At 39.7% G+C, this 24,322-nt stretch overlaps 1 protein-coding gene across 7 annotated transcripts in view; it reads left to right on the forward strand.

Moving 5' to 3' along the window:
- The window catches only part of JMJD1C (jumonji domain containing 1C), a 115,951-nt gene that overhangs the window by 80,719 nt on the left and 10,910 nt on the right, over positions 1-24,322 (forward strand). For 6 of the 7 annotated variants that reach the window (XM_083614411.1, XM_083614412.1, XM_083614409.1 and 3 more), the window contains 13 exons: positions 5,364-5,469; positions 7,365-7,489; positions 8,281-8,424; positions 8,517-8,703; positions 8,792-10,467; positions 11,729-11,901; positions 12,189-14,356; positions 17,132-17,333; positions 19,335-19,549; positions 20,259-20,411; positions 21,010-21,099; positions 22,335-22,462; positions 22,668-22,881. In XM_083614411.1, coding sequence (XP_083470537.1) covers positions 5,463-5,469; positions 7,365-7,489; positions 8,281-8,424; positions 8,517-8,703; positions 8,792-10,467; positions 11,729-11,901; positions 12,189-14,356; positions 17,132-17,333; positions 19,335-19,549; positions 20,259-20,411; positions 21,010-21,099; positions 22,335-22,462; positions 22,668-22,881 — 5,482 coding nt within the window. In that variant the 5' untranslated portion in view covers positions 5,364-5,462. The remainder of the gene's footprint in view (positions 1-5,363; positions 5,470-7,364; positions 7,490-8,280; positions 8,425-8,516; positions 8,704-8,791; positions 10,468-11,728; positions 11,902-12,188; positions 14,357-17,131; positions 17,334-19,334; positions 19,550-20,258; positions 20,412-21,009; positions 21,100-22,334; positions 22,463-22,667; positions 22,882-24,322) is intronic. The other variant, XM_083614410.1, reaches the window with a different exon arrangement.

Here is a 24,322-nt window from a genome sequence, read left to right on the forward strand (position 1 = left end):
CCATTTTCTCTTTTACAGCCTGTCACAGTTAATCCACATGGTGTTCTCTGTTCCCCTTCTTGCTATTTGCTGCTAACAAACTCCAAGGAATTTTCCTCCCACCCATATCCAGCAAACTGAAATCCTAACCTAAACCCTTTTGTGTCTGCACACTAACATGCAGCTGAAGGAGGGGCCCCACCCCTTATCACCTGGAAGATATTAACTATTTTGTTAATAACCCATTATCTTTCTTTTGTTCTACATGATGGCTCTTCTGTCAGGTGATTTCCTGATCAGAAAAAAACTTGTTAAGCCAGGAGTTTAGGGGATCCTTGCCGACCCCCCCCCCAACTTAAAACACTACCCCTCTCAGGAAAGCACACATCTGATCCCAGATGTACAATAACAGAAAGAAGGGGGGACAGCCCCCCCAAAAAATGTTGAGAAATGTATAGTTTCTGATAATTTGAAATGGTGAACTTATATACATATGTTCCGTAAAGCAATCATCTTCCTGCATCCTCCCAGATGTGCTTAGGGACTAGAGAAATTCTTATTGAATCATGTATTTAAGTGCTTACTTTGTCACTTACGGCTTCTTTCCACTTCCCTCATTTAAATGTCACCTTCAGCAGTCACATAAGCAGCCCTAAAAAGCCCATTTGGTGAAATTAATAGTGCAGGTTTAAGCTTAAATTGTGTATGCATCACAGCTATCTCTTCAGTTTTTTGGTCACTTTCGTCTCTGTTTGATCCTTGACGTCACACAGCAATTTTGCTTTCTCGCTGCAAAGAGATTCTGCATGTTTCTTTCCATAGGAAAGCCATGGATATTTTGACTAGTCTTAACTAAGTAACTTGTCTGTTTTTGTGCATGTGTTAAAACATTTTTTAAAATGGAATATTGTTTTGTAATGTACAGTGAGTATATTTTCAAGTCTTGCATCCAGGTGGCTCATAGAATCTTAGAGCACCCAAATCTAATTGACAGCTTAGTGCAGTAGGCTGTTTGCCTCTTCTAATCCTCAGTGAAGGCAGATGAGATATTATGGATCATCTGGATAAAAGCATTACAAAGCCCATAAATCCCTGGCACTACCTCCTTCCATAAGTTTTGTTGATGTCTGCCAGGAGGGTGAGCTTTCCACATTTTCAAAGCAGAGGATAGACCCATAGGGAGAGGCTTATTTATTTATTAATTAAATGTATATTGTTTTATTCTCTCAGTATATAATTTTTTAAACCTTTTTTTTTTTGCATGCTCATTAGATATTACTCCTTGATGTAGCAAATACTTCAGTAGCCTGTCACCAAAAGGCATGAGATAATCCTACTTGCTTTTTTATGATTGGCTCAAACAGACATACCATCCAAAGCAGTTTTGAGCTCCAGAGCTGAATAAAGAGCAGTAGGGAACAGTAGCCGGCAGACACATTGTTGTTTGAAGCTGAATAACTTCAGTCAAGTAAGCAGACTTGCTTTCCATCTGAGGGCCAAACAAGATGTGATGGGGCAACTGTCTTCATAGCTTCCCCACTCATATAAAACAAGAGGCAGGTCCCTAATCTTTACATGAAAACCCTCCCTGCCTTATTTTGTTACACTCCATTGCTTTAGGCTATTTTTCCTCCCAGGCTGGCTTATTTCCATTATTGAAGTAGAGCACAGAAAGGTAATGTGTTCTTCCCTCCCCTGCATGCTTTTGTTCCTTCAAATAATACACACATACCACTTTATGAGCAGCCAGCACAGCCAGGTTGTGTTAATGTATCTATAGTGGCCTTCTATGTTTAGTTTGGGCCTTATTTCACTAACTTGAAAATTAGTAAGTATTGTAGGATTGGATTTCTTTTCCTCTGATGTTTAAAAATGCCTTTAAAAGATGATATGTGTTTTCAAGAAAAACAGGACTGAGTTAACAGACCTGACAAGTATTTGACCACACAGGCAGCGATCATTTTAGGTGCGTCTGATATGTGTGCAACCACACACTCGTGCTTTGCACCAAACCTGGAAGTGACACAAAAACGTCACAAAAGGGGGTGGGGCAGGATGTTTGCAGGCTTTTTCAATGTATGATTTCACAGAAGCATGCAATGACCTAGAATGCAACCCCTTGCCAACTGGGCATTGTCTGTACGGTGCTTGAATTTTGAGAAAGTGCTGTGGGCACCAGTCAGAAAATGGCTGCCATGGGGGAGCATGAATTGTACGTGACAAGATTGTCCTGTGTGTCTTCCACTGAAAAATGCCAGTGACAAGAGAAACTAGCAACCACTCCTTAGATCCCCAGTTCATGGGATCCAGAATTCTATTGCCTCTGGGACAGGACAGGCAACGACTTCTTCTTTGAGAAACCTGAACCCCATTGACCCCAGTTCCATGCAGTAAGCCAACACAGCTCTTGGCCTGCCCTATGGCAACCAGTCCCAGCAGGCGCCACTGCAGCCCCAAGTGCAAGGTCGGCCAGCCACCCAGCCTTAGGCTCATCTGCAAATGAGAACCATGAATGCACTGGGAACTAATCAAATGAATCTGACTCCTGAAGGAATAACAGACCAGCAACCTAGCACGATCCCAGAAACTGCTCTTCTGACTTCACTTGGGACAGCAAACTCCTTAATGAATGATGACACAAATTCGATGTCCACAGCTTTACCACCTTCAAGTACCGGGGTGAGGAAAACCTGGCACGAGCATGTCATTCAGGATCTGTGCAATCATTTAGTGCACAAACTCGTGCAAGCCATCTTCCCAACTCCTGATGCAGTTGCACCGTAAGATCTCCGGATGGAGAATCTGGTGGCTTACGCTAGGAAAGTAGATTGGGAGGTGGACAACACAAAATTAAAGAGAGTGCTGTCATTGCTTCTTCCCTCCTACTTCTGCCATAGACAACCTTAGGCTTATTCGGAGGCAGCTATGTCCTACTGCTCCTGACTGTAGAGATCACACAGGATATATCTGTGTATATATCACATAAACAGGTAAAGGACCCCTGACAGTTAAGTCCAGTTGCAAACAACTCTGGGGTTTCGGCGCTCATCTCGCTTTACTGGCCGAGAGAGCCGACGTTTGTTTGCAGACAGTTTTTCCAGGTCCTGTGGCCAGCATGACTAAGCCACTTCTGGCGAAACCAGAGCAGCGCATGGAAATGCCGTATACCTTCCTGCTGGAGTGGTACCTATTTATCTACTTGCACTTTGACGTGCTTTCGAACTGCTAGGTTGGCAGGAGCTGGGACCGAACAACGGGAGCTCACCCCCATCGCAGGGATTCAAACCGCCTACCTTCTGATCAGCAAGCCTTAGGCTCAGTGGTTTAGACCACAGTGCTACCCACGTCCCATATATCACATATGCACACACTATTGAGCATTCCAGCAGTACTATGAAGAATATATAAGGTGGCTAAACCACACTCACACTCTTGCATACATACACACAGTCACTGCTCACAGACCACAGACATACATGCACCTTTCTAACATTCATACATACACTTCACCTATCCATCTCTCCCTTGCCACTCAAACTGCACATAACATGCAGACTAGATAGTTTATACCCCCCCTCTCTCACACACACACACATGTGCATCTATCCCTCTCTTGCCTAAGTGCACCATCTTCCTCTCTCATACACTTGGGAGTCCACAGGATTATTTTCTGGTGGGGTGGGAGTTTTTTCCATGTGGTGGGCGGGAAAGTAAAACACTTAAATGGTGGCGCTGTATAATTTATCACAAAAAAATTGAGAAGAACTGTTTCTGTATGTTCTGCCTCATATCTCGGGTTCAATAAATGCTAGAAACTTCTTTTTAATTTTAAAACTGGAGATCAGGGAATTGCAGTTCATTTTGGGGCACCCAAGAAGGCCTTCACAGGCAACCCTGAGAAATGCAGTAATAGGTCCACCATTGTACTTCACGCTATTGAAATACTATAGTTGGGGGAGGGGTTCCTTCAGTAGAGAGTTCTCTTGTATGGAAATAAGCAGCCGTCTTATATATTCTTTTCTTGCATTTCGTGAATATATTTCAGCCTTTGTCTAATCATAGTCATTGACCACTCAGTATAGATTTTTACTTGTCTTTGAAATTCACAGATAAGAAAAGCATTATTTAACAGTGTTTTAAAATAATTAATCTTACTGTGATAATTTTTCAGAATCCACCCACACTGTATAAATTGTGTAACAAAAGAAGTGTATACAAATGCACTTGTTCAGATTCAGCAATGTCATCTCTTTGTTTCATTTTGTTGTATTAATGGAGGAGTGTCTGAATTTGGGGTTTTAGAGCATCCAAACTCCAGTTGGTGTGTAAATCAAAATGTATTTAAAGTTCAATATGCTAGTTTATAAGGCAGCATTAGTTTTATTAGTCACACAAAAGATGAAGGTAACTATGTTGACCCATACGATTTTGATTATCCATATTAGTACAATGCCTTTTATTAAGCCAACCAAAATATAGCAAAAGGGTGTGCAAGCTTTTGCGCGCTCCTAAAATTCTTGACCAGGCTAGAAAGTTAAGAGCACTTGGCAGAAGTGAGATGACAACAATTATGACATTGAACCCATGGAATCTTCATCTGATCAGTCTTCAAGGTGGAATGGGAACTGGGTAGCCCATGTGCAAATGAAGCTCTTAATGGAGCTTTTCCTGCTGGGAATAAGAGGCATAGCAATGGTTGATTCACAATTTCTGAAAAACTTTCCATCCTTATGTGTGGAAGCCTATGTGTTTCATCTAAGGTTGGAGAGAGTTTCAGAGATGGTAAATCAGCCATTGTTCTGCTTCTTGTTCCCAGCAGACCTTGGTGCAACTCAGTAGCTGCATAGATTCATTTGTATTTTTTTCTGTGTTCTCCGTTATTATGTTTCAAGACTGCCACCAGATGCAGACCCCATGGCTTCAACACCAACCACAAGCTGCCCTCTCCCCCCCATATTGCCCTGTTCACCATGTAGCTTGATGAAGCGTTTTGGAAAACTTAAAAGCTTGCACTATTTTGTTACATTTTGGTTGGCCTAATAAAGAGATTGTCCAAGTACAGAATTTGACAGTAGCTTTATTGAGATATTGTAGTCTTAACTTGCAGATTTTTTTGATCCAAGAATTTAAGTGGACTGATTTGGTGCTATTGAAAACATGCATGGAATAGAGAAGTATTTAAAGCCATTTATTTATTTGGCAACATATTGGATCTGGGTCCGTAATGGAGGGGGAAATCGAGCATTTGGGACAACTTCTGTCACTGGTCTGCAGTTGTGTTCTTCAGAATACATAGGTTTCAACAAATTGTTGGATTGAAGGAAATAAACTTCATAAAATACTAAATGTGTATAACATAGGGTTCTTCTTAATTTCTGCTTTAGGACGACGTAGACAGTTTAAACCCAGTTCTCAGGGACAACCCACAGCTTCAGGAGGAAGTAAAAATCTGGGTAAAGGAACAAAAGGTGCAAGAGATTTTTATGCAAGGTAATTTTGAGAAATATTTTTTTCTTCTAATTAGGTCCCATGAAAATTAATACTGAAACATGATTGGAGGAAAAATTATACTGTAAGTAGAAATGTGGATTTGTTTTCAAAATTTATTAAATGAAAGTATATTCATATTTCAGAAACTGTTGTTTAGTATATGGTAAATAGCTCAGTAGTTCAGTAATGCCATTAGCCATGATTTACTTGGTTTTTTGTGTTGAGGGGGGATGCTTTTAAAAATCAGGTGTAATCGCATGTATTATGAATTATTTATTGTCGCTTGAACCATTTGTGAGTAGTGAATTTAAAAAACAATTTGTGGTTAAGTCCTTGGAGCTGACATGAAAAAGGGACATGACTGACATCTTCTGAGTCTGTGACCCAAGTTTATGTATTAAATGTAAATACATGTAATATTATGCTACATTAATGGTACATTTTCCAGGCAAACAAAGGGTGTCAGCAAGTAATATTCTGCAGGGACTGGAAATGCTTTTTCAGTGGATTTGATTCCCACAGTAAGAGTATAAGGAGTCCTGCTGGATCTGATCCAACGTCTGTCTAGCCCATCTTGTTTCTCACAATTCCAGATGCTTCTCGGAAGCCCACCAGCAAGACACGAAGGCAGTATTGTTTTAGCTGCAATTCACAATGCACCCATACTTCTACTGGATCTGTAGTAATATTTTTTCATGCATAGATAAGAACATTCATAGGGCTAGGTAAAAGTAAAGGGACCCCTGACCATTAGGTCCAGTCGTGGCCGACTCTGGGGTTGCGGTGCTCATCTCGCTTTATTGGCCGAGGAAGCCGGCGTACAGCTTCCGGGTCATGTGGCCAGCATGACTAAGCCACTTCTGGCAAACCAGAGCAGCGCACGGAAATGCCGTTTACCTTCCCACCGGAGCGGTACCTATTTATCTACTTGAACTTTGACATGCTTTCGAACTGCTAGGTTGGCAGGAGCAGGGACCGAGCAACGGGAGCTCACCCCATTGCGGGGATTCGAACCGCTTACCTTCTGATCGGCAAGTCCTAGGCTCTGTGGTTTAACCCACAGCGCCACCTGTGTCCCTTAGTTATTGTTTAGTTATTGACAATTTTGGTGCCACCTGAGGTGTAATGTCAGTATGATCTTTTTCACAGAACTTTTTCCACACTACACTACAGCTCAGTGCTAAAGCAACAAACAGGGAGCATAGGAACAAAACCTTAATGCAGAAATGTCTAAAATCTTAAAATAAGCAGACTAAAAATTTCCTTCTTAGACTATTTATGCATTATGACTTGTGGGTAATAGCCATGGTATTTCCCAACCAGTTTTCAGTATAACCAATATCCAATTTTAGGATATTTTGTTCAAAGCCCCCCCCCCTTTTTTAAAAAAATTGTAGTATTTTAAAATAGGAAGTTGTTTGTTGGTTACTATGTGATTTAAATGCATGTTTCATCTGCTGGGTTTTATAAATTAATGCTTGTTATTGCACAGTAGCCTTGGGAAGGAGAAAAGGCTGCTGAATGATTTTGATATTTTTTTTTAACTACTGCAGAGGCTACAGAGTTCTGTGGTCACTTTTGGGAAGCTATTGGCAGCTGTGAAACCCAAAACTTCAAGAACTACATTGTTTCTACTCCAGAAGCATCTGGGCATGCAAACAGCTGCTGTGGAGGTTCTGTTCAAGAAGTTAGGCTTGCTTGATCATAAAAATGCCTCTGTATCCAAAGAGAAGTATGCAGTAGACTTAAAGGCATAATGGAAGTTCGGTTTTCGGGGGTGGGGTGGGTTACAGTGTAAGATAACATCTGTGCTGCGTGCGCTTTTAAAACCAAGCCATGGATTGGAAAATTATTTCAATAATCCTCAAAAACTATTTTTATTTTTATTTTCGAAGGACCATATTCCTTAAACGGCTATAGAGTGAGAGTATACAGACAGGACTCTGCCACCCAGTGGTTCACTGGTATAATAACTCATCATGATCTATTTACTCGCACTATGATTGTTATGAATGATCAGGTAACTATTTCTTCAGTGTTTGTCTTAAACATAAATAGGTTTGTCATGGCTTTGGAACTGTTGGCCTAAAATTGAGTTGCATATATACATTGTTTTAAAATATTACTTAACACAATCATTTATGGTTTTAAAAACTCAAATCTGCTTATTCGGTTATTACCTGAACAGGTAAAATGTGGATGAAGGGAATCATGTCTGTAAGGATTCATTGTTGTTGTTTTTAAAAAGTGCTGTCAGGTGATAAAGTGGCTATAAATGCCTACATGGAACAAAGGAAACCAGAATGCATATTGCAGTAGTCTTTAATATTTTCAGGGCATAAATACAGAAATAAAATGGAGCTGAGGGGGTGAAGATCTATTTTCCTTAACTGAGCTCCCCAAGATAATGAAATGGTGGGATAGAAGTAACGGCCAATATAACCTTTTGTCCTATTTTCAGTTAGCGTTGGTTTATAGTTATCATTAATCACTCATACTCCTTTCCCTCTGAAGCTGAAAAAAAATCTTCATCCTGTATGCTTTATTTTTGTTTGACCAGTTAAAAAAAAAATTGAAGGATTTTCAGTTTGGGACCAAAGCTGGAACGTTGGCATTGTTCTTATAAAACATGTTAACATGTATTCCCCCCCCCTTCAATATGAAAGGATGCCACTTCTTCATTCCTTTTGAAGTTTTGTGCCAAAAAAGTTGTTTCAAGTTAGGACATAAATTTTGTATTTGCAGCTAGCATTCATATGGAATATATAAATAAGAATTGATTCCCTTTTTTTGTTTTTCAAAATTAACCAGGTTTTAGAACCACAAAATGTGGATCCCTCTATGGTTCAGATGACCTTTCTAGATGATGTTGTTCACTCTTTGTTGAAAGGTGAAAATATTGGCATTACATCACGACGCAGGTCTCGTTCCAACCAGAACAGCAACACAGCCCACGTAGATATATTTTGATTTTAAATTCCATTGCCATTTACTTTGTTAACTATCTTGTATTAATGAATTATAAATGTATTACTCTTTTTATTTAGGGCCACTATACCCGGGCACAGGCAAATAGTCCCAGGCCAGCAATGAATTCCCAGAGTGCAGCACCTAAGCAAAATTCACATCACCAGCAGCGGAATGCTCGTCCACATAAAAGGAAAGGCTCTGATAGCAGTGTGCCTGATGAAGAAAAGACAAAAGAGGAAAAATATGACTATATCAGTCAAGGAGGTATAAACATTTTTCAAAGGGTTGGAACAATGCTTCTTCAACATAGTACTAAATAAAGGATTGATTATTTATTTATTTATTTCTACAGAAAATTCCAAAAATAAGAGCAAACACTTTATTTCCAAAAGAAGAAAACCAGAAGATGATGAAAAGAAACTCGGTATGAAGAGGCAGCGGATAGACAACACTTCAGACTATTCTGAGAGCAGTGACTCAGAAAATTCAAACAAAAGACTGACAGATTCTTCGTCGGAGCAGAATTCAGAGAATGAATTGAAAAGCAAGAACACTTCAAAGATAAATGGGAAAGAAGGAAAATCCCAGAGCAGTGATGGTATAGAGGAACAAACACTAATAGACAGCCAGTCACCCTGGCACGAGATACAGGAAGATAAAAAACATCAAGAAACAGATAGGCCAGAGTCAGCTGACTTGGAGCTGCAAGAAATTTCACTCCATCAAGCTGAGCAGCCAACAGTTTATGATAGGAATGCGAATGATGTATGCATTCAAGAGTGCAGTATAGAAAAGCAACAACCCAGGGAGCTCTTACCGAATGAGCAGTTTGTGCCCAGTTGCCATACACCAAAAGGTTGTATTGATATAAATATTGAAAACAGTTCAACTATTGAGCCCCAGGAAAACATATCAAATACTTTTGGTTTGCAAACTCGTCAGAAAATGGAGCCTTCGGGTAGTGATACAAAACATCTGTTTACAAATTCAAGCTTTCTGGAAGTGAGAAAGCTGGAAACTGATGAAAACTGGATTAATAATGCCAACAAAATGGATTTGATACAACCAAAAGTTGTGAAAAGTACATCAGCAAATGAACATCATAATTCTGAAAAAGTTCCGTATGGCTCTGTTTCATCTTTAACTGTCATTTCCATAGCAGAAGAGGGCAGAGTACGTAAACAAAGTCCAGTCTCTGATGTAGTGAAGTCAAAAGCTGGCCCACTGATTGAAACCCCTAAAATCAAGTCAAATTCTTCACCTGAAGTTAAATATAAACACGCCCAATCTCCCGACACTGTGAAGTCTAAGGTTAATTACCAGAACAGCCATGTTACTGGAGTAACAAGGTCAGCAATTAAAACTGAACATGATTTGACTAGGTCTAGCTTTCATCCAGTTCCAGCTAGAGTTAGTTCAATAGAAGCTACTAAAAGTCCTCTTATCATTGACAAGAATGAACATTTCACAGTTTACAGAGATCCCGCTCTTATTGGACAAGAAACGGGAACTAACCATATATCACCCTATTTACATCAGCATAACTATCCTCCTCATTCCACTTCCCATAGAACTTGTTTAAATCCAAACACTCATCACCCCGCATTAACTGGTGCATCCCATTTGTTAGCTGGGTCCTCAAACCAAACTCCTTTGTCTGCTATTAATACACATCCTCTTAGTAGTACATCTCACCATTCTGTTCATCACCCGCATCTACTTCCTGCAGTGTTACCTGGAGTGCCTACAGCCTCTCTGTTGGGAGGCCATCCACGACTAGAGACTGCTCATGCTAGCAGCTTAAGCCATTTGGCATTAGCACACCAGCAACAGCAACAGATGCTACAGCACCAGTCACCACATCTTCTTGGGCAAGCTCACCCTTCTGCTACGTATAATCACCTGGGACTTTATCCAATTATTTGGCAGTATCCCAACGGAACACATGCATACTCAGGACTTGGAATACCTTCATCTAAATGGGTCCATTCTGAAGCTTCTGTTAATACTGAGGCTCCTCTGAGAAGGGTAAGTCATGCTGAATCCCCAGTTTATTATACATTGGGATAATATCATATGATAACTTGATATGGTGTGTAATCTGTTTATAGTGCTTTATAATTGCCTTAACAAATTTAAATAATTGCTGCTTTGTAATCAGGCTTTGATTCAAGAGGGGAGGGGGAAATGAAACATGTCATAGTATTGTATTATGTATATTATTAGAGTTGGGTGACTGAGTGCAACACTTATATTTGTGCTTAAATTCTGCTCTCTGGTGAGAGGTTGGGAGGCACTTTAGGATTGTGGTGGTGTTGTTTTTTTAAAAAGAGAAATCTGGATTTATAGAGTTTTCTCTTTCTTAAAAAAAAAAGTCATTGTTGTAGAAGCTTACAGAATGTGGGGATACTTAAAACTGAAATTCAAAGACTCAAATGTCCTTAGCTTTGTAGAAGGATTTCTTTCACCCATTACTGTAGTATCTTAGCAGCAGAATGTAATATGCTACAATAGGATGGAGGCCCGTTACAGATGCAGTAATAGCAGTCTCCTAGCCATGATTAGGAGATTGGAGGCATGCCAGAGGCTCATGTATTCTTTCTCCTGCTCTCCCTTTCTGTTGTTAACTAAGGTGCAACATTACATTTGCAGCAGTGGTAACTAATTGCTAGCTTTTAAACCGGGGCCAGATGTTGGTTTTCAAACCCTTCTTAGTACCAGTGCAGACTTAATACTGCACCATACTAATTCTAACCAGAGAAAGGGGGCTGGGAAAGAACATGGCAAGCTTCCAGGCTCCTAATCATGATATCATTAGCACTGCATGTGCACGAGTCTTTTCTAGCTAGTTAACGAACCCATTATTGAATTTATTGCTATTGAATATGTTTCATACTGTATTTTGTAGTAAGTGTGGCATGGAAGATGGTATAGCTTTGGCTGGGAATTGTGTTCCAAAAATGGGCCACGGGTGATATTTCAGTTTACTTTTAGAAGATGCTGACCACAGATTTTTCTCCTACTCATTTGGTATGCTTTTCTTTTTAGTTAAATTTAACATTTTACCTTGCTTCAGAATAAACTGCATACATTTTCATCTATTTTGAATCCTTATTCAAATAGGATTCAAAAATAGGATAGCCGCAGTAATTTAATTGTGTCACTTATACCTTAAACAATGCCAGCACAGAAAAACAGTTTGGCACCCTAGGGTTTTGATAAAATGGAGTTATGCTTATGTTTAGGTTCCAATAGTAACCATAAAGTCTGGTTTTGTTGCTGTTAACAGAATACTCCTAGTCCTTGGTTACACCAGCCCACCCCTGTGACCTCAGCTGACGGTCTTGGGTTAATGAGCCACATACCTGTAAGACCATCCAGTGCAGAACCACATCGGCCACTTAAATTGACGACACACTCTAGTCCTCCATTGTCAAAAAGTATAGCGGATCATCATAAAGAGTAAGTTTGCTTTGTTTAAATTTCTAAACACAAGAGGTAAGATAATGCCGATGAAAGAGTGAGGATGGTTTACTTGTTTGCTTTTTGTATTTAGCTTTAAGTCTCTGGAAACTTTGCATCACATATCACACTCAAAGGATAACCAACAGGAATGTGAAAAGTATATTAATGATGAATATATTATTACTATCACTTTCACATTTGTATGGCATATTTTTTGTTTAGCGTATTAATGCATTGATGTGAAACAGAATTATTTCAGTTCTGCTTTCTGTGTCTTTGTACAGAGAATTGGAAAGGAAAGGAATTTTTGAACCTTTACGTTCAGTTGCAGCTACTCCAGCAAAGTCAGATGTAGAGCATAACAGATCACAGACCGCAAAAGAGGGCCATTTGCAAAGACACTTTGTAGACCCACTGCAAAGGTCACTTCAAGAGACAGGCGAGAGGCTAAGCAAGTATAAAGAAGAGCACAGGAGGATACTTCAAGAAAGTATTGAGGTTGCTCCTTTTACTGCTAAAATCAAGGCACTTGAGGGCGAAAGGGAATCATATTCCAGAATATTACCATTATCATCCTCTAGCCCCAAAAGCCATGGAGTAAAACATGAGAAAGATTCAGAACTTTACAAGATGAAGCATTCTGTACCACAGAACTTGCCACAAAGCAACTATTTTACCACTTTGTCTAACAGTGTGGTCAACGAACCACCACGAACATACTCCTCCAAAGAGGTTTCAGGTATGTGTGCCGATAAACAGAGCAGTTGTCCTTCAACAGCTTCTGCTCAGTCACTCACTTCTTTCACTACATCTCTTTCAAAACCACCACCTTTGATTAAACACCCACCAGAGTCTGAAAGCTCAATAGGCAAGATAACAGAGCAGTTTTCACAGCAAGCGACCTCTAATTCAGCAAATTCTTTCAGAAATGACTCCAGAAGTCCTACACAGTTGTCTGTTTCATCCTCAAGTACACTCCGAACAATGCCCGCTTTGCACAGGGCACCAGTGTTTCACCCTCCAGTCCATCACAGTTTGGAGAGGAAGGAAGGAAGTTACAATAGCCTTTCTCCTCCAACCTTAACTCCAGTGCAGCCAGTTAATGCTGGTAGCAAAATCCACGAATTACAGAAGCCACCAACTTTAGTACCTGAGCCGAAGGAAGCACAAAATGTTTACAAAAGTGCTTTGGAGCAAAAATTTTCAGATATATGGAAAAATAATAATATTCCAAATAATGACAAAATGGAATGGCACATAGAGAGGAAATTGCCTTCTGCCACAGCTTCTGTCATTGTACGTCCACCTTCACGTACGAAGTATGATACAGTATCTGTCGTGCAGACAGCTCCAAAAGAGAGAGTTGTCGAAAGATCGCTGATGGGGATAAACCAAACCGATTGTCCCAAACCAGCGGAAGCCAGAGAGACTGGAAGAATAGTTATGCCGACCGTGAACTCAGACACAATTCATGCCCAGTATGAAAAGAACTTGCCAGCTGCCTCCCAGGGCACTGTTCCCAGTTCTGTCACGCCGACTACGACGACACTATGCAGCACCAAAACGGATGTAACAGCATCTGTGGCTACTACTGGCGTTCCAATCATGGGCAGTTCAGAAGTGACTTACTGTTTGTCCAGTGCAGCTTTAGCTTGCACGTCAGTAGAGAGTACTGCCTCCACAGCCATAAACCAGGAAGTGGCACACATACAAGAATGTGGCCTGAGCACCGCAGCTCCAGTTACATTAGCCTGCAGCAAAACGGAAAGTGTTCTTCAGGCCAGCTCTGGATTCTCTGGGCCATCTGATTTTATTCACTTGAAAAAGCACAAGGCAGCATTGGCTGCTGCTCAGTTTAAAAGTAGCGGTGCCAGTGATACAGAGTTGACTGCTGCGAAAAATCCAATATATCCAGCCTCCGTTTCCCTAGACAGTACTGTCATCTCTGGTACAATAAACAAAGCAAATACTGTAGGCAATGGGCAAGTATCCCAGACGAGTCAAGGGAACTACCACACGAAGCTGAAAAAAGCTTGGCTCACAAGACATTCGGAAGAAGATAAAAATACTAATAAAAAAGAGAATTCGGGGAACAGTGTCTCAGAAATCATTAAGCCATGTACTGTTAACTTAATAGCTTCTACATCTAATGATTTGCAAAATAATATAGATTGTAAAATGCTGGGTGAAAAGCTTGCGAAAGAAGAGAAACAGACAAGGCGAAAAACGAAAAGGACGTATGAATCTGGCTCTGAAAGTGGAGATTCTGATGAAAGTGAGAGCAAATCAGAGCAAAGGACTAAGCGGCAGCCTAAGCCAACTTACAAAAAGAAACAGAATGATTTGCAAAAGAAAAAAGGCGATGCAGAGGAAGAAATAAAGCCAAATGGTGTTCTTAGCAGAAGTGCCAAAGAAAAAAGCAAATTGAAGTTACAGAGCAGCAGCAGCAATTGTAAGTATATAGTTAGCATACAAATTGGAATGTAAGAACATTAGGTTTTTTTATTGCAGTCAGGATTGTGTGTCTTTTATACTTTAAAAAACAACAACCACCCAATGTTATATACCAAGAAAAGCTTGAACCTATCTAAATTATGCATCTGTGTATGTGTATTGTACAGTTCTGCTGTCCGCTATGCTTTCTTCAGACATTCATTCTGAACGTGTGGCGAGGCTGTGGGAATGCTTTAGTGTAGCTCCGTCCCTTCAATATAACCCCACAATACTCCCAAACCGGCACATGATGGACTGAGTCTGTAATGGTCACCCTCATGGTGCAGAGGGGTTTCCAGCACAGAGAGAGAAACTCTCACCAGTTAGGGATCTTATCCCTGTATTCTGCATGTGTTAAAAGTTGCCCCTTCAGACTCAGGCCACTGATCAGAACTGACTGATTTTGGCTGTACTGTAACATTGTTGTCAGTTTTACTATTTACAGTGATACTATTTAAAATTACTATTCACAAGTAATTTTAGGACTGCAACAAAACAGTGCTGAAATTGTATAAATGCTATAACAGGGACACTTCAGTTTACCTAATATTCCTAAGTGTTACAACTTAGAGGTTTATACAAATTGTTATTGTAAGTAGCTGTATATTATCCCATTTTTTAACTGTTACTTTAAAATGTTATTTTTTACTGATCAGTACTTGCTACACAATTCCAATCCCTGAAGCTACTTTCTGACTCATGCCCGTTTACTTCTTCCAAAGCATACATCCCTTTCTCTCTCTCTCTGCCTATGCTTTTCCTGTCTCCCTGTTGCTACCAGCTGCCTCCCCATCTAAAGATTCTTCATCCCCTATTGCTGTGAAGAACTATTCCTTTTATGTATTTCTTTTCCACTCTGTGCACATGCACTTCAGTTGAATTGGTTATCATTTTCACACTCAATAATAATTTAGGATTGAGCATGTGATATGGACCACACTGTTTCTGTCTAGATTCTAAAATTAGTTTTTGCAATGCACAGTTGCTTTAGGAGTTAGCAGATGAACAGATGTGTGCTTCCTCTTTATGTCTGCGGGCTGGTTCAACAAATAATCCTTAGCCATATATTCTGCATTTTCTTATTTCCCTCACATAATTGTACGGGGAAACTATACTACATGAACCAGTAGAAAACAAGCTATGTGCGCACTGCAGGAATTTATGATCACAGTAGCTCCATAAAGTACTACCTCAGCAACAGAAATCACTGCAGAGCGTAACCAGGTTGCATAGCACTTTCTACTCCCAAAGGCAGGCAACAATGCGTCAGACTAAAATGATGTGAAGAAAAATCAGTGGCAAAAAGAACCATGTGACCTATATCAATGTTAATGTAGCTGTTTGTGTTAGTGTTAAGGCAGTGTTTGGGAGTGTCTGGCCTGTGGGCCTAGTTAGGCCTGGCAGGGGTCCTAAATTGGCTCACGAGGCTGTTTTCCCAAACCACGTCAGCCTGCCCCACACCCAATGTCATATGAGGCAAAAAGTGACAGCCACAAAGAAACAGTTGTGAATCTAAAGTGTGTTCTTCAGTGTTCCTTGGCAAGTGGGGCTCCTTGATCAGTGCTGACAGCAAGCCCTTAGAAGTAGTTCGCTTGCCGGTGCAGTTTGAATTCAAACCATGCCTGCAAATGAATATTTTTCCTCTACAAACTGGCTTTGTAGATAGCTTTGCTATCTGCTAGACTTGGATCAAATGTTCAAACAAGTCATCCTTTGAATGAACAAACCATGGCTTAGCATTAGTGCAAGTCAGACCTTACACACTTGAAAAATGTAAAGTGTCACAAGATTCAAGAAAATGTGCTTGCTGCCAGGCTGCAGTTTTTTTAAATTTCCTATTATGATTGGCTGATAGTCTTTTGTGAGTACTGTTTTAAAGACTGAAATCATAGCCAGGATATCAGGGACATGAGACCACCACCTTGCTTGAAGCGTAGCTGGTTCTGAGTCTAGTTAGTGCCTGAATAGATGTACCACTTTGAGTTCTATGGTAGAAAAAAGAAGGGATATAAGTGTTTGAAAACAAACTAAACTAAAATGTTTCGTTTGCATTGTACATTACTGTCCATATGCAATCCATAGGAAATACTTTTGCACTGAGGCCAATAAATGTATTAAATGTTTGCAATCCTATTTTTCTGAATTTTCGGAAAGGAGATGTGTAAAAGATTTTACTTCGTTCTTTCGAAAATACTTTCCTCTTTTTATACTACTGGTCTTAACAAGATAAATAAATAAATTCATTATGTTAAGGTAACCATAGTAGTTTACAGAAGCAGAGTCACAGATAAGATGTGTTTGAAATTATACTGCCTTAGTGGTTGTACTGACAAAATGAATGGGTTATCATCCATTCTTCTGTAAATTATGGGGCAAATTGATAATAAAATTGGTAATTGATAAAAAACAAAAATAGCTTAAATAAAAAAGTGTGAATTCTCCCGTCCGCCCCCACCTATTTTCAGACACTTTTGTATAATTTAACATACATGGATTCATCCTTTTTATTGCAATATAAACACTTTTACTCAATTTTTTTTAATGTATTTTAAATTTTGTATCATGTATATATTCTTTTATAATTGTAAGTTGCTTTGAAACATTTTTGTAGTAAGTGATTAATAAAGGCAATAAATAATAATACTAACTCCCACTACAGCTTCTGTTAAACTCTAAATATTAAGTCCTGATTACATTGCCTTTCCTTTTACTAAAGAAGTTGTCATTTTTGCAGCTGGCATACCTCGTTCAGTATTAAAAGACTGGCGTAAAGTAAAGAAGTTGAAACAGACGGGAGAATCCTTTTTGCAGGATGACTCTTGTTATGAAATCGGGCCCAATTTGCAAAAATGCAGAGAATGTAGACTTGTAAGAAGCAAGAAAGGAGAAGAATCAGCTCACTCACCAGTGTTTTGTAGATTCTACTACTTTCGTCGGTAAGTGAAAAACTTTTTTTCTTTTTCAGAAACCAAGTTTTATTTCTACACTCCTGTTGTAGCAATGCCATTACGCTTTGAAGAGGGGCAGTTTGAAACACGCTGGTGCAGTGATGCATACAAGCTAGAAATGCTTTTGAAATTGTGGGTAGTCACTTTTTTACCTCACTCTTCAGTTAAAAAGCTTCCAGAGTGCCTTACATAGGATCAGTTGCAAACAATGCAGTACCTACCAGCAGGTTTGCAACAAGCGGTGGGGAGGCAGCAATCTCCGGCACCAGTTCTTAAAGTTTTGATGTTCTTGTCATGGCCTACTTGAGTGGAAGCATCTCAGGGAGAGGAGAAACAAATGGATCTGATCTATCAACCAAGCTGATGAAGTGGACCCTGCTTCCTTTTTCTTACTTTGCTAAAGCCTGGTACTTATAAAACTCGTACATTATCAAAACACTGCCTCTGCCACTATTGCACATTTCTGGGTCTAGATGTTGTTGGACTCCAGCACCCATCAGCCCTGGCCAGGATAATCCATGGTTAGGTCTGATGGGAGTCCACAACATCTGGAATGCACCACTTTCACTACCCCTGGTGTAAATGGGCGGAATGGACTCCCTGATGAGGTTGTGGACTTTCCTTCCTTGGAGATCGGATGGCCATCTGTCATGGATGCTGTAGCTGAGATTCCTGCATTGCAGGAAGTTGGACTAGATGAACCTTGGAGTCTCTTCCAACTCTGTGATTCTATGAAAAATTTTTCTTTGTGTAAACTCAAGTGGAGCTTCTCTTGCACAAAAGCAGCAGGTTTTGGTGGAGGTGATTTAACAAAATATTGAATCCTTTATTTTAAATCCAAGGTCTTTGGCTTAACAGGTTTGTGATTTTGAACTATAGGCCACTTCTCAGATCTTTGAATCTAATAATAATATATTCATACATATTATGCAGCATGCTCTGTTCTTGGTGCAGGGTGGCCAAAGGCAAAAATGGGTGGAGCAGCTGAGGTGACTCTGCCTTTGTGTAGTAGGCTTCATTCCTGCCACACAAAAGTCATATGTATGGGACTGGTATGTATAAGGAGAAAGTGAGAGACTGTGGAAAACATGCAGCTTTTCAACAGGAGAGAACCTGAAAAGGAACCTTTACATGGAGCTCCACAGAGGAAAAAGCAGGGCCTTTGTGACATCAGCAACCATTGAGCCAATCACCAGAACAGATGTACATGCCTACTAGTAACTGAAGGACAGAGGCAAAGAGATGACTAAGGATTGGAGTAACAGTTTCTGATGTCATAAAGGCAATACTTTTTTCCTTTTCACAACAAGAAGGATGAGCTAGAACTGAATAAGACTGAAGGGAAGAGAGGAAGGAGACAGTAGCCTGAGGTAAGAATGAATGTAAGGATGTAGCCAGCGACTATGTTCCCAAGTCATGAAGGGGAAAAAAACAAAATGGGGTGTGACCTGCAAATTAATCCCTGTGGTTTTGTGGTATTATTTTTGTTGTTGTTATTGTATTTATGTCATTACATTCTATGCCAAACACATATTCAACTAATAGAAACGTTGAAAAGCTTTCTAGTAGTCACGTTATGTTGATAATGAGTAGATTGAATAGTGAAAAAATACCATCATGTAACAAACTTCTCATGTTTGGGTGCAGATTAATAATTAAATTCTATGAAATTATTGTTTTATATGTGGCATCAATGTATATAAGGTATATAAAGCAGAAACAGGTAATCTATATTTCAACTGTAGATTCTCCAATGATACACTAATACCACCATCTCCCTCTTAGCTTTCCAGCAGTACCTTGTCTGTCTCTGCCAACAAAATGGTTCAGGGAGAGAACCAAGACAGATATATACATTCTCATGCTGCCTTTCAGAAACATTGGACATTAGCCAACCATAACATGTTTGACACACAGTTAACATCGAAATACAGTTTAAATTGATCATGATTTTGATACTTATGTAATTTGTGTTTTTTTGTTTTGTAGGCTTTCTTTTAGTAAGAATGGAGTGGTTAGGATTGATGGCTTTTCTTCTCCTGATCAGTATGATGATGAAGCAATGAGTTTATGGACACATGATAATTATGATGATGATGAAATTGACCTAGAAACTTGCAAATACATCTTAGACCACATAGGTGACAAATTTTGTCAGTTAGTGACATCTGAGAAAACAGCCATGTCCTGGGTCAAAAAGGATGGTAAGTATCCAACTTTTTCTGAATAACTCTGTTCAAAAGTTAGTTGCTGCTTTTTAATGTGGCTCATCCATCGTGTTCTTCCTTGGGAATTTCCCTGTTGCATCAAAATGTTATTTTATTGTACTGTTGAAGTGGCACAGGGGGATACAAAAATGTATTGGGATAAATGTCCAAGACATGAACGAGGTGGGCTACCCCAAACTTACTGTGGTTGGGAGGAAGGGTGGGATATAAATTTAGTAAATAAAATTAGCATGGGTTCCATTCCCAAAGCAACAACAGTCTTGCTAGCTTGATTTGTTCCATAACTTTTCTTTTCTTTTGTAAAAAAAAGTATTTAATATGATGTTTTGTAATTATGGGTTGTCTCAACTGTATCTTTATTGGCTCTTTGGAAATGAATGCACTTTTATTAAAAAGTGCAAAACTATACAAAAGAATCAAAGTGTGGGGCGGCAAATGTACTTTGCAAATCAGTCTTCCCTGAGCTAGTATCCTCCACAGGGTTTGTACTATGAGCCCCATCAGCCCCAGGAAGCATGGTCAGTGGTCCTGGATGATGAGAGTTGCAGTCTGGAGGGCACCAAGTTGGGGAAGGACACCCTAAATCAAACAGGTTTTCAGCTGAAATTTCATTTATGTGCTATAATTTTGCAGTTGTTTGCCTTTAAATTTCAGTACTTGGTCTTCTGTTTACTCTGTATTCCAGCCAAAATAGCTTGGAAGAGAGCAGTCAGAGGAGTCCGTGAAATGTGTGATGCATGTGAAGCCACTCTGTTTAACATTCACTGGGTCTGCCAAAAATGTGGATTTGTGGTCTGCTTAGATTGCTATAAGGCTAAGGAAAGGAAGAGTTCTAGAGGTCAGTGCACTTTTTGTAAGAACTAAAGATAATAGTTAAACATTTTAGAACTGCTTGTTTGAAGTTTTAGGTTAGTTTCTATTTAATCACAAAAACTGGATACAAAGTAAAATCACCTCAAGTGTATTCAGCTTTGTGCAAAACCACTGCTCTTATGACTGTAGGTTGTATGTTTGGAGGGCTGATCTAAAATTACTGTGTTTAATTGAAGTTAATAAAAAAACGTAATTGATTCTATGATGTAAACCAGGAGTAGGCAACCGAAGGCCCAGGGGCCGGATGTGGCCCAATCGCCTTCGCAATCTGGCCCGTGGATGGTCCGGGAATCAGCGTGTTTTTACATGAGTAGAATGTGCCCTTTTATTTAAAATGTATCTCTGGGTTATTTGTGGGGCCTGCCTGTTGTTTTTACATGAGTAGAATGTGTGCTTTTATTTAAAATGCATCTCTGGGTTATTTGTGGGGCATGGGAATTCGTTCATTTCCCTCCCCACAAAAAAATATAGTCTGGCCCACCACAAGGTCCGAGGGACAGTAGACCAGCCCATGGCTGAAAAAGGTTGCTGACCCCTGATGTAAACTGTTAATGCCTTCACAGATAAAGAATTGTACGCCTGGATGAAATGTGTGAAAGGGCAGCCTCATGATCACAAACATTTAATGCCAACCCAGATCATTCCTGGAACAGGTAAGATCATAATGAAGGTCAAAGCTTTTGTATCAATGAATATTGGTACTGCATTTCAGGATTCATAGCTAGCGCTGCAGACTCAGAGGTATTGCGTCTCTTTTCCTAAGATGGAAGGTATTTCACAATGTTCTTGAGCCTCAGAAGGAAATGTGCCTTCTGCAGGCTATTGTCAAGCCTTCATCTGAAAAGGCACTCTTTTGTAAACCAGGCCGTAGCTGAGATCAGAATTTTAAGTATAAAATTATAACTTGTTTTGTTCCTGGTCATAGTTTATAAACTTTCATAGATCAGTGAAGGCTGAGGCCTGATTGGAATGATGGTTACATCAGTGTTCCACATAGCAGAAGTGTAAAGTATGGATTTGTTCAAAAGCTTTTTGCAGGATTTTAGGAAAGAGATCAAGACCTTTTACTTCATCAGAGTTCATGGGACAGATCAGGAGTAGCCAACCTGGTGCCCTCCAGATGTTGCTGGACTTCACCTCCCGACAGCCCAAGCTAGCTTGGTCAGTTTTCAGAGATAATGGAAGTTTTAGCCCAACAACATCTACATATACATTGGCTAACTTGGTATAGAACGAGCACCTAGGGTCCTCCTGGTTTTAATGAGTTTAACTGGAAATGCTTTTTTGTTTCTTTGATTAGCTAGTGATTGTTCTTGGTGCATTTTAAATACATTTTGATTTTATTGTGTGTTTAATTGGATTATTCATGTAAACCATCACGTACCTGCAGCAAGTGGCCATTGCTGTATAAAATGTGCTACTGCCCTTTGTCTAGGGTGGGAAAGCAACACAGAAAAAACATGAAGTGGCAGGCCAGCATTGCTTTTAAAGGTTGCAATGTTCAGGAAATGTTGTTTTAATGATGGTCGTGCTTTATGCTCTTTGTTTATTCATGTGTCAAGCCCTTCTCTGCCTTTCCCCATTAAGTATCCCTCTTGTTTGTGTCCCTCAAATTCTGCAGCTTACCCTATGTTATAAAAATGGTACTTAACCATGTTAAGAAGATTTTTTTATTTAAAAAAATGACATATTTAAAAAAAATCATGTTGAAGATAGCTAGTGTCAGAATTTTGCTGTTTATTTTGGGGTAAAATTCTGGAATGTGTTGGCAAAGGTGGAACTGGTTCTAAGGGTTGGTGTCTATTCTCTTTGGTGTGCAGATGCAGATGAAGTTTGAGGTGGTCAGCTTCAAAACTGTATAATTCATTGTTTTCTTAATATTTTATAGTATTAATGGAACTTCTTGAAGCAATGCATAATCTTAGAGAGAAACATGAGATTAGAGCCCATTGCCAGTGTGGCAGCAAACAGAATTTACAACCTGGCAAGTTCCCTTCAATGAATGGTGTATCTCAGGTAAGGCCACAGCTTAGTGATCAAATATAATTTTGTTAATATTTGTTATGACACTTTTAAGATGCACAGTTGCATATGCTATTGACTTTCAGTGCTGCTTAACTGTGCATCACTAAAGCATAGTTTACATATGCTGCATTAGGGTCTTAAAGTAATTACTGTTTTATCATATGCAAAGTGCTTAATTGAATTGTTGTGTTTACAGATTTTGCAGAACGTCCTTAATCACAGTAATAAAATTTCTCTGTGCATACCTGAGTTGCAACAGCAGAAGGCATCTCAGAAATCTGAGACAAACGGTAATACAAGCCCAGGAAGTGACGTGAGCACAGACAGCAAGTTAACTCCTCCTGAATCCCAGTCACCACTGCACTGGTTGGCAGATCTAGCAGAACAAAAGGCCAGGGAAGAAAAGAAAGGTAAATAATGGGATATGCTGATTAGAAAGCAGATTGCGGGTGAGATCCCATATAACATTAGCACAGGAAGTTTGAGAAGCTTAATTTTGTTCAAGCAATAGCACACAAGCTTAACTGTCACCAATAACAATAACAACGGGTTGCGTTAGGCAGTTGCACAGCAGCTTTGACAACAGCAACAATTTATTTGTACCTCACCCATCTGACTGGGTTGCCCCAGCCACCCTGGGTGGCTTCCAACATATAAAAACATAATAAAACATTAAACGTTGAAAAGCTTCCCTATACAGGGCTGCCTTCAGATGTCTTCTAAAGGTTATATAGTTACTCATCTCCTTGACATCTGATGGGAGGGCGTTCCACAGGGTGGGCACCACTACCTAGAAGGCCCTCTGGCAAGAATAAGACTCCCATAGGATTCAGCTGTTATGCTGCACAAGATTTCTCCTAGTACAAGAGTGGAGAACCAGTCACCCTCCAGATATTATTGGACTGCCATTTCCGCCAGGCGCAGCAAGTGTGGCTAATGATCAGGAACAATGGGAGCAATAGCCCAACAACATCTGGTGGCAACAGGTTCTCGACTTCTATGCTAGTGGGATGGGTGGCTGTTGTGCAAGCAGGCTGCCACAGAATAGACCTCCTTTACACGTTAGATTTCCGAAATGACAGGTGTTTTTCAAGATTACCCAGTTTATCGTTAATTATCATTATAGGGACCTACATTATCATTAAGTTTATCGTTGTGTAAACTTTCCATGTTAAGAAAAATGTATGTTGCATGGGCAGGAATGCAGAGGATAGGAAGGAACAAATGGTCCTTCTAGAATAAAAAGAAAGCTAATTCAGACTTTATTGTAAGTCTGAATTAGCTTTCTTTTTATTCTAGAAGGACCATTTGTTCCTTCCTATCCTCTGCATTCCTGCCCATGCAACATACATTTTTCTTAACATGGAAAGTTTACACAACGATAAACTTAATGATAATGTAGGTCCCTATAATGATCTCATGGAACCAGGCAGTACTGGAGGGCTTTGCCTTGATTTCTGTAGACCGAATGACACATTACTCGAGAGGAGCTGTGAATGAGTCTGCAGCAAAAAGACCAACCAATATGGTTCGGCTGCTTGTTCATACATTCATGTTTACAACTTTTATATTGACAGTGTGGTTACAATATAAATACAGCAGAAGTAGAGTAATGCCTGGATATACTGCAAGAAGAGGAACTGGGGAGGGTGACAGTGAAGGAGTGAAGCTTTAGTGTTTCATTAAGACAAAGTATTTGTTTACTATGTAGCTCTGCAAACGCCTGAACAGGCTATCAACTTCAGCCGCCTTATTTGGTCCCTCTCTCCTTTTACAGATTGTTTCTTAAAACCGCTCAGAGGTTTTGTTTACTATCAAGCAGTATATACATTTTGTTTAAATATTAGCAGT

Source organism: Podarcis filfolensis (genome assembly GCF_964270895.1).
Source record: "Podarcis filfolensis genome assembly, chromosome: 5".
Taxonomy (NCBI): domain Eukaryota; kingdom Metazoa; phylum Chordata; class Lepidosauria; order Squamata; family Lacertidae; genus Podarcis; species Podarcis filfolensis.